At 55.6% G+C, this 10794-nt stretch overlaps 1 protein-coding gene across 1 annotated transcript; it reads left to right on the forward strand.

Moving 5' to 3' along the window:
• Positions 1–3823: 3823 nt before the first annotated feature.
• CDCP2 (CUB domain containing protein 2) lies at positions 3824–10794 on the forward strand. The gene is made up of 6 exons (XM_076338219.1): positions 3824–3899; positions 5707–6054; positions 6136–6474; positions 6966–7319; positions 10098–10276; positions 10480–10794. Exons 1-6 carry the CDS (start codon positions 3824–3826, stop codon positions 10792–10794), a joined length of 1611 nt encoding a protein of 536 aa, XP_076194334.1.

The following is a 10794-nucleotide window of genomic DNA, read 5'->3' on the forward strand; positions in this document are numbered from 1 at the left end:
GTGAGATTTGTCTCCTGTTACCAAATGCCTGGAATTAATCCAGTGTAGCTGCAGCTTTTTTGTTAACCTCATTGGAGCAAGGGCTGACAAGAAAGCCGTCTTTGTAACCCAAGATAGGGTTCTGGCTTTTAACACAGAGAGAGCCGGGGAAGTTGTCCATGGTAGGTCCAAGGCAAACTCTCAACTCCCATCCAAACCGTGCTTCAGCCGCCATAAGCTACTGTGTAGTGGAGGTGCTCCTGCACAGCGTGGGGCTGATAAGGAGTTGCTTTCTCCGGTCGCTCTTCCTACTTTGGACTTAGCTAGGAACATGGAGAAAATATTTTCCTCGGATATTACATACTCTGAAAACCTTACTTACATATCTCTTGCTTTAAATATTCTGCCTTTTTGAGATTTTGCTAAAAATCCACCCAGCCTTTTTGCAAAGGCCTGAGGTAAAACTTCACGCTCTCTTCGGAAAAGCGACGACTTTCTGCATGAAAGCTGGGACTGTTCCTTTAAACACAACCCCAATATGTCTGGGTATTTCAGCACATATGGGCCACGATGGTTAAACCCTACCCAGCTGGTCTGGCCGTTCTGCTGCGAAGCCTCCTGTCTTTGTTCGTGGCTAAAAGGGAGGGTGGTGAGAGACGGAGCAAGCTGTGAATGCTGCGGGTTGCAATCCTGCAGGCAGAGCGGGAGGAGGTGATGCATGCGGAGCCGGCAGCCCAGCTTGCCGTGCCAAAGGGGATGGGGGGTCTTTGCAAGACAGTCTCCGTGGGGGAGACAATGTCTTTGGAAGTATGAACTCGAAGGGGCCTTTAAACCGCCTGTGGGCACTTTGTTCTCTATTTTCTGCCCTTCTCTCCCTTCCCCCTCCCGCCTTTTGTCATTTCTCAGGCTGGCTCTCACAGAGTCCCCTCTTCTCAACCTGACCCCCATGGGGACAGCCCCTTTCAGAGGCTTGCATGGCGCTCCTGCGAAGGCAGGGATGTGGGATGGAAAGGCTCTCGGGCAGGATTTTCCCTACCAAGGGAGGATGAGAGGTTTCCTTCCCTTTGGATGCCTGGGAGCTACCCCGTGGTGGCAGTTTTATAGGGAAATGGTGTTGATGCTGTCAATTATCGGGGGCGGGGATCTGTGGAGCTGGAGGTGCATGAGCTCCCTGCGGTGGTGGGTGGCCAGGGCAGGGCGGGTGCTGGCAGGACGCTCCAAGTGCTCTGGATGCCCCCCAGGAAGCCCCCACCGCCCATGCAGCGCTGTGCCGGGGAAAGGGGCTTCGCTTGGCTTCGCTTCCTTTCTTCCTCATGTGCAGCCTAAATACCTTCTTAATTTCATCTCATTATTTCCTGCCTAAATAATTCCCGTTTCTCCTGGGGACCGTATTTAAACCTTTGATCTTCTCTGAAGTCTCACAGTCCTGATCGCATCCTTTCTATTGAATCAAATGCCTTTTTGACTCATGATTTATAAATTTGCTCACAGAGGAATAGAAGCAGCCCCGATACGGCATACATCGAAATCACCCACCGTGTCTCTGGCCGGAGCCAGAGCACCCTGGGCTGATCCAGAGCACCTCCGGCCAGACCTCCGTGTGGAAGGACCTGCCTGACTCCTCTGCCACATCTCGTCCTCCCCCTACCTCCCTCCGCCCTCCCGCCCGGCTCTGCCGGCTGACAAGCGGCGTTGCCTGGGCTTGGGCCCAGCCGGGGAATGGCCATCCCCAGGTCAGGAGAGGGTGAATGTGCTGACGGTTGATGGATGCCGTCTCCCGGGAGGGGGGGCACAGCTGCTGTGCTGCACAGCCCTCACCCCCCGTCTCCTGGGGGTATCGCTGATGCACGGCATGAAGCGGGACCGCAGAGCGCAGCTGGAGGGATGGAGAAGAGTGGCCACGTAGGTACCAGTGTCCTGGAGACTGGCTCCATGCTGGGAGGTGCCTCAACGCTGAGGCTGGCAGTGGAAGGGCTGGTGGATGGTTATTGCTGGAGATAGGTCCAGCAAGGATGAATGTGTTGCTCTGTTGTGCAGCGATGGAGAAGTCGGGGAGCACGTTGTCCCTGAGACCGGGGGATCATGGCAGGGAGGGCTGAGCACTCCTGGCTGAGCCAGGGCTGTGGTGTGGAAATACCCAGGAGAGGCCCCTGCACCACGGGCTGTGGTGCCAGACCTCTCTTGCCTCTTTGCTGTGGGTGCTGTCCCCGCACGTGTTGTACAAGGCACGGGGACAGACCTCCTCTCCAAGCCCGTTAATGAAGCAGCTAATTAAGCTCTGCAGTGTCCCTGAGATGTCGGTAGGAGATGTGCCAGCATCAGAGCCGTCTCCCGGAGCCTGCACCAGAGCAGGAGCTTTGCGCTGCACCCTGGGACAGGGAGGGCTGCCTTGCATCTCCTCGTTCGAACATGCACTTACTCCTGCTGCTCGTGGGGTGATGTGGTGCCCAATGCCCTGGGACAGACACCCCGATGTCCCCCGCCTCAGCTGGGCTCAGGACGGAGGGCTCCTGGCTGGGATGTCCCAATGCTCCCACCGGCCCTTGGCATAGGCTCCAGCAAGGCCAGGCAGTGGGGAGAGAGCCTGTACAGATATTATTGTTGTTATTATTACCCATAAATATATGCAGGCACTTAACGACCTTGGCATGGAGCATTTCCTGGGGATTAATGACCAGTTGGTGTTAATGGTCCTTAGCCGCACCTCAGGCCATCAGCTCCTCCCAGCCCATCATTAATCCACAGGAAATGTCTCAGGCATCGATCCTCATTGCTTAATTAATAAATGCAACTTGTCTTCCCGCCTGAGATTTACAGATACGTGCTGCTTCTTTCTCCACTGCTTTGAAGGTGACTTTTTTAGCACAGGTCCCTCATGCCGGGAGGCCCTCATGGGTTTTTCTTTCCTGGCATTCATCTGGGTGTGGGTTATGGCAGCAGGAAAGTATTTTCTTTCCTGGGCAGGAGGGAAAGAACTGAAACACTGCTGGGTTTGGGGTTTCTCCAGCTAATGTGGCACAGCATGAGGAGCACACCTTTCCCACCGAGCGCAAAGGCTTGATTACCTTCAGCTAAGTGCATCCAGGAGCCTGGGCGAGAAGGAGCGTGAGCCGGCGTGGAAGAACATGGTAATTCTCCAAGGCCTTAGCAGGTTCTATAATAATCGATGTTTTTTTGCTCGTGAGTCACAATTCATCTCTAATCTTCCTCGGGGGAGGTGGGATTTGCTATCTTTAGTGCTTGCGACTGCCACTTTCCCGGGCTGAGCATCCCGCTGAGCCTGGGCACTCGCTGCAGGGATGCTGACCTGGCAGCCGACGTGGAGACGCAGCTGTGTTTAAATCCCATTCCTTGTTTCTCTAGCCTTTACCACTGGTTGGCTTTGTGCAGTGGGTGCCGCAGTATAAATCATGTTAATTCCTGAGGTGCTTTTCCGCGGTAAGTCTGAAATTCCCATTTTGGTTCACTGGCTTGCCTGGCAAACTAAATTATTTTCATAGACCCTTAAGGGCATATTGTCATCCCAGACTTACTGCCGTTATACACCATATCTGAAACGTTAATATCTCTTCTAAATATAGTGTATTGACAAAGTATCTGGTATAGTGTAAATCCTTGGGACATTTGATCCAGATCATTAAAACTGAGTGAAGGAAGGGAGGAATAGATCAAGTTACCTTGCCGCTCTTAATTCAAACAAGCAATGAATTATTCATTCTGCTATTAATTCTACAGTCCTCCCACTTTTTATTTATTTCTCTCTTTATTTGTTTTTTTTCCTACCAGATAGACAGCTTCAAAAGGATGCTTGGGTGCCGGTGAGGGGAGATTTGCCTGCTGGAGGATGGGGTGCATGGGGGCGGGCTGCCTGGCGGTGCTGGCTGTGCTGTGTGGGGCTCTCGGGGATGCTCCCAGCAGAGGTAAGAGCCCGGTCCCAGCTCCCAGTGGCGACCCCGGGGCTGATGGACATCCATGGTCCCTGGGGAGGAGGGGGCTGTTTGCGGGTGCTGCAGTGGCTCTGGAGTGTGAGCGGGTCCCAGCTCTCAGCCCGTGCAAGGAGAGCGGCTTGCTCAGGCCAGGGGTCCCCCAGCTTGGCCTGGGGAAAGGAGCTGGGATCTGCAGTCGCCATGCATGGCAGCAAGTGCGGGACACCACCACGCGCTTGAGTTTCCACTTCATGCTTATTTTACTGAAGATTGCAGGTAAGGGTTGTCCTGTTGTGGTGTCCAGGTGCTTTGCTGAAGCCTTTGTTAACTTCTGGAGTCACACATGCCTATATAAATATATATATGCACACATATATACATATATATGTCAACGTATGTATGCATGTGTATATTTCTGTGCATGTAATAAACCCCTCACCTTACCTGGATAAGATGCTCCCCAGGACGTAGGGCAGGGTTAGCAGACAACACAGTAATTTGGGGGGCAGGGTGGGCCAGGTCAGCCCAGTAACTCGGCTAACGAGCAATACCCCTCCCCAAAAAGAGCAGGGCCTTTCTCACAAGAGGGCTGCGTCAGAAATCAAAACCCATCCCAGCCTCGGTGCAGGTGCTCCTGAGGGGCAAGCGGCCACCCCGCTGCCTGGTGCTGCCTGCTCAGCCCCCTGCCTGCACCCACCTGGGCTTCCCGGAGCACCCCGAGGCACCCAGCCCTTAATCCATCAATCTGCCTGCCCCGTGGCTACTCGCCCCTCCTGCAGGCTCCCCTCTTGGATATTTATTTCAATAACATTATTCCTTTAGTACCAGCCCCATATTACTTTATTGCCTATCCCCAGTAATTAGCAAGGCAATTTTAGATCTGGCCAGCTTTGCTGCTTGTGCCAACACACACACACATACACACCCCCCCTTACCCATTTGCTGTGGTGCTGCATCACACACATCCACAGGAAACCCCCCCCCTCGCCGGGGGGTCACTGCACCAGTGAGCGTGATGAAAAGCAATGCGCGCTGGCTGACTATTGATTTGCAATATGCTTGGCCCAGATTGATGGCAGCGAGCGCTCAGCCTTGCTTGGGAACCCACACATGTCTCCTGGGGGGTACACAGGGTCTGCGTCCCTCCCAGACATGATGTATGTGCCCGCTGTATCAGCCTCTTCACCCCAACCCTAATCAGACCCAGGGGCAGGTGGCAGCCGCTCCCCCTCTCTGCCTTATTTTACAATAACCATGTCTCAGTATAAAGATTTCATTAGAAAATCGATCCCTACATGCATAACTCATTGTTAAGTGCATCGAGCCATTCAACCCTATTTCTCCCAGCTTGAATTCACCGATACGACCATTATATAGAGGGAGCGTCATCAGCAGGAGGCACAAAGCTGAAGGGCTGGGCAGCCGGGGCACTGGCGAGGCTGGAACCACTGAACAATTAAAACTCAGTCCCTACTTTCTTTTTCCCAGCAAGAAATGGATGGGGACACCGTGCCATCACTGGCAGGACAAACTCACAGACACGGCCAAGCCCTGCTGCAGCCACGCCATGGGGCAGCACAGGGGCGGCAGGGGGAGAAGGGGGTTACATGGAGGGATGACAGGTGATGGGGTAACATGTGTCCTCCAGGGAGAAGGGGTGACCAAGCCCAGTGGGGGTCTGCAGGGCACTGGTGTTTCGGTAGTGCCAGTGGTGGGATGGAGCTGGTGCTGTGCACCCTGTCTCCATCCTTTTAGGCTTCCCCTGGAAAGGGGACATCACATCCACCTCTGTGTCCCCCAGGCATCAAATGCGGGGGGGTGCTTTCAGCACCCTCTGGCAATTTCTCCAGCCCCAACTTCCCGGGGCCATACCCCTACGAGACAGAGTGCACGTGGCTGATCGTGGTGGCCGAGGGCTCCTCCATCCTGCTCTCCTTCAGCCACTTCGAGTTGGAGTACCATGCCGCCTGTGCCTACGACTACCTCCAGGTCTACAACGGGGCTGCCCGGGATCAGGGCAACCTCCTGGGCACCTTCTGCGGCCACAGCCCCCCGCCACCCTTCTCCTCCGCCTGGCACGTCATGGCCATCGTCTTCCGCTCTGACCGGCATGTGGCCAAGCGCGGCTTCGCCGCTGCCTACCAGAAAGGTAGTGGGGAGGGATGGCAGTGGCGGAGCATCCATCCATCTGTCCTCCCCCACCATCCTCATCATCTGTGCCTTCCCGCAGATGCCTGTGGTGGGCAGCTGACAGGGCTGTCCGGGGAGATCACCAGCCCCCGCTACCCCGAGAGCTACCCCAACGAAGCCGAGTGCCGCTGGAGCATCGGGGGGGCTGGTGGCCCCCTCACACTGGTGTTCACCGACTTCCAGGTGGAGGGGGGCCAGGGCTGCACCTTCGACTACGTGGCCCTTTTCGATGGCCCCACCACTGCTGCCCCCCGCCTGGGACGCTACTGCGGCAGCGCCCGCCCACCTCGCACCGTCTCCTCCGCCCCGCACCTCCTCATCCTGTTCAAGTCGGACTTCAACATTGGCGGCAGGGGCTTCAAGGCCCATTTCTACTCGGGTGCGGGGGTCTCAGGGTGGTGGGGTGGTGGGAAGGATGTGGGGATGGGTCCCCAAGGTGGTGGTGGTGATGCTGTCCCTCCCGCAGCAGCAAGAGGAGATGATAGTGAAGAGGAACCCTTTGGGGAGAGCTCATGAGATGATCGTGTGAAGTGTAAACCACCACACAATGAAAATGGCATCATTGTGGCTATCCCAGGCCCCGGGTTGTCTTTCTCTTGAGCATGAGCCGCCCTTCTTCCTTGCTTATGCCATTCCCTGTGGATATGGTTTTCCCCGTCTGCCCTTGTAGGGCTTTGGCAACCTTGGGCATTGCCATCCCCCAAAACTGATGGATGTCCATCCGCCAAATGCAAGGCTGGGGAGCAGTGAGGTGGAGGGCAGAGCATGCTTTAGCAATAAAACAAGTGATCGCTCATCTGCCAGCTCATCCACACCCAGGGGGCTTCAGGTTTGCTTTAATTTTTTCTTTTCCCTTCGTTCCCCGAGCAGGCGAGTGCCAGGAGGTGTTCACCACCATCAAAGGGAATCTCTCCAGCCCTCGGTACCCCAACTTCTACCCCAACAACCTCAAGTGCCAGTGGAGCATTCGGCTGCCCCTGCGCTACCGGGTCAAGGTCTTCTTCTTGGACATGGAGCTGGAGGGCCGGAGCAGCCTGACAGGCGGCTGCGACTATGACCACCTGGCCGCCTTCGATGGTGGCGCCGAGAACGGGTCCTTGCTGGGGCGGTGGTGCGGGCGGGAGACCCTGGCGCCCATCACCTCCCGCAGCAACCAGCTGCTGCTGGTCCTCCACACCGACCGCAACACGGCCAAGAGGGGCTTCTCCATCGCCTATGTGGGAGGTAAGGTCTCACTTGGGTGCTCCTCAATGCTTTATTTCCATCAGGACATGCCTGAGACCAGGTAATTTCTGGAAAGACTGTGCAGTGAAGATACCTGTCTGCAGGAGCAGTGCACATGGCTCTTTAGGGATGGGGTGGAGAAGACGTGGCGGGTGAGCTCCAGCTCTTGCAGAGTGCGAGACGCACGTGCTCCACGCGGTGTTTAGTATTCAGGAGATGCTGTCCAGCTTCTCCTCCCCGCGTCGCTGCCGCTGCCATGCTCCTGCTCCTCTCTCAGGGCATGAAGGAGAGAAAACCCAGGGGGGAGGTGACCAGCTCAAGCATCACAACCCTGTTCCCTGCTCCCCAGGATGCTCTGGCCCTGCCGGCACACAGCTGAGCAGGCAGACATAAACCATGTCCTCTCCTCCACTGGCAGCAGCACCGGAGGGGCAGGACCCCCGGGGCATGGTGCTCCCAAATCTGCCCAGCCAGCCCTGGCCGGCACCTCCCCGCCGCTGGCATGCCCTGTGTCCCAGCCGGTGCATCCGCAGCTGGTGGGAGGAGCGGTGTGTAACCTTCCTGATGTATTTGCCAACCTTGTACCTCAAAAGCTAGCAAATTTATGGCGTTCGTTGTATTTCAAGATAATTACATCTGAGCTGACCTGTGTGTCAGGGATGATTCAGACAGGGGCAGCCTCGCTGGCGGGCTGGAGATGGAGCAAGGCTGCTGGACCAGCGGCACAGGAGCTGGGGGTGGCTGGCCCTGGGTTTATGAGCTTTTATCCCTCAGCAGCAAAATCGTTCTTCATTTCCAGCGTAGCAGAAGGGATTTGGGGGTATGTGGCTCTAGGAGTAAGAGATGGGATGGGGTTTTGTCCTGAGCCTCTGCAGCCTCTGGAGGGAGAGAGGTTGTACCAGACATCTAGTAGGGCTTTAGTGTGCACAGCAGGTCTGTCCTGGTCCTTGTCCTGCTTATTTCTTAGTGTTTAACAGCAGTGTGCAGGGAGAGAAATCTTGGCCTCACTATGTCTGGTCATGGAGAAACCCCATTCCCAATGGAGGAGCTTGCAGACAGATAGATGGGATGCTAGCTAAAGAGCCGGGGGAAGCCCCGTCACGGAGAGGGATGTGGCTTCTCCCAGCTGCCCGAGGCTCCTGCATCCCCCGGTACATGCTGCCGGGTGCATGTTGGGGGAGGACAAAAGCTTGGACACGAAACCAAGCCTCCCTCCATAAAGCTAAGGCTGCCTGCTATGTTCGCCCGACGATTCGGGCATCTGCTTGCAGTTAGCAGCCTGCGTGGCACATCCAACCGCCAGCGCTCTGCCAGGAGAGTGGCTGCTCTCACCAGGAGGCACCAGCCTCTCCCTGCTGCCGGCTTCCTCGGGAGCCCTCGGTGGCAAAGGGGCACCTCAGCCTCCACACCCCAGCTCTTCAGCCATGCAGATGTTTTCCTTTCGAGCCCACGAAAGCGTGTGACTTGGGCTGGGCATGTGTGATTTATGGCCATTTGAACGAAAGCCTTCACGCCAGGAGAGAGGATCCATTTTCTGCTCCTCCTCCTCTTGATCTAATGCACTTTAGTTATTTGGTAAATCTTCTAATGGTTTTATAATGCACTAAGTGAAGCAAAGTGACACTATTTTTTCGTATTGATTTTATTGCGTCTTACCAGTTTCATAAGGCCAAGATTCAGAGAGCGCTGGAATAATTCAATAATTCATACTGCCCAAGTGGGTGGTTCAAGCTGAGCAAGGATTAACTTTAAAGAGGGGGGCATTTTTTTCCCTGCTCCTTTCCCTGTGTGGATGCTTTCTGGATCCAGGGGGGCCAAATACAGTGCCAGAGAGAGAGTGATGGAGAGGGGCTGGGTTCCCCATTGCCCTGCTCCTCTTCTTGGCATCACGGGCAGCTCAACAGCAGCTCCCTCCATGCACTGTTCACAAGCTCCCCATCAAAAATAACATTCTGGGAGTGGTGGAGGGCTGATGATCTTGGGACAGGACCTGGGCTGGGCCATCCCCAGGAAGATGCCCCGGGGCCGGGCAGCCAGCTCACCCTTCCCCAGGGACCAGGTGGCAGCTGCGCAGCTGCATCACTCCAGGGCAGGCAGGCATGGGATCCCCCCAAGATGCATCTCCTCCCTTTCATCACTGTAAGAGTCTCTCTCGCAGGGGTGTTGTAGTGTGTAGGGGAGCTCTGTGCCTATGGCAAGCCATCAGCAAAGCTCTCATGGTCTAATCCTGGGCAGAAACTCAAATGTTTCGTTGGCTTTGCAATGATGGAGAGCGTCTGCTCTCACAGGGTAAATCCTTCCTTGCTAATGGCAGTGACAGCATGATGGTGTTGCCTGCAGTGGCACTCGGTTGTCACTCGGAGAGCTGGGAAGGAGGACAGGGTTTGAGAGGGTTAGTGGTGGTGTCTCTCCCCAGGGCAGAAAGCAGGACAGTGCCTGGGAGCCAACCACATCTGACCTCGACATGGGGGAGGGCTAAGATATTGATATATAAAATAATGCTTTCTGCATTTCATGTGTAGCTTCTTTTTGCCAGAAAACTCATCTCATCACGTGAGTCCTGTGGCAGCAACGCCAGGTACTGCAAGATGCATGGCAAACTCATGAGGCCAATGTCCCTGCTACTCCTGCTGCTGTCGGTCGCCTGCTTCATGTGTGATGGGGACAGCAAGCTTTGAAAACGGCTGTGGCTCTGCACTGAGCTACTGCAGTCACTGCAGCCTGGGGAAATCCCCTCCCCATGGACCTTCACATGTACCTTGTTTTCTGTCCCAACAGTTGTGCCCATGAACGTCAGCTGCACCCGGACGGAATTCCACATCCAGATCCCTGTGCAGTCGCTGGCCCAGCTGGAGAGGAATAGGATTTATTTGGGGACCCCCTCCTGTGCAGCCCAGGTGGTTGGCGGGAACTTTAAAATACACACCAGGTTCGACACCTGCAGCACCGAATCCCAGGTAAGCAGTCAGCAAACCTGCGTTTAAAGCAAGCTGAGTAGATGGTTAACCCTGTGCCGGTCGTACCGGCTGCAGAGAGGAGTTCCCAGTCCCTCTCCCATCTTCTCAGTAGATGCTGGTCTGATTCATGGCCAGCTGCCCTCCAAACCCCTGTGAAAATGAGCTGCACAAATCCCCGATGAGCCACAACCCTTGTTTTGCAGAAACGCAACAACACATCTGTCGTTGTCAGCACCCTCTACATTGATTTTTCGGTGGGCAACCAGGAGGACATCCACCAGTATGAGGTGCAGTGTGAGCCAAAGAGGAAGGAAGCCTCGGTGACCCTCATCGCTGGCCCTGACCCGTCCAGGCTCAGCCAGGCAGAAAACCTGGTAGATGCCCAACAGCAGGACAGGGGAGCAATGGACGCCCGCGAAATCAAGAGCCAGGACACCAGCGACATCATCTTTATCAGCATCTGCATCCTGGCCGGGCTCCTCATGGTCATCGCGGTGGTGGGGCTCGTGCTTCTGTAG

Source organism: Aptenodytes patagonicus, chromosome 5 (assembly GCF_965638725.1).
Source record: "Aptenodytes patagonicus chromosome 5, bAptPat1.pri.cur, whole genome shotgun sequence".
Classification (NCBI taxonomy): Eukaryota; Metazoa; Chordata; class Aves; order Sphenisciformes; family Spheniscidae; genus Aptenodytes; species Aptenodytes patagonicus.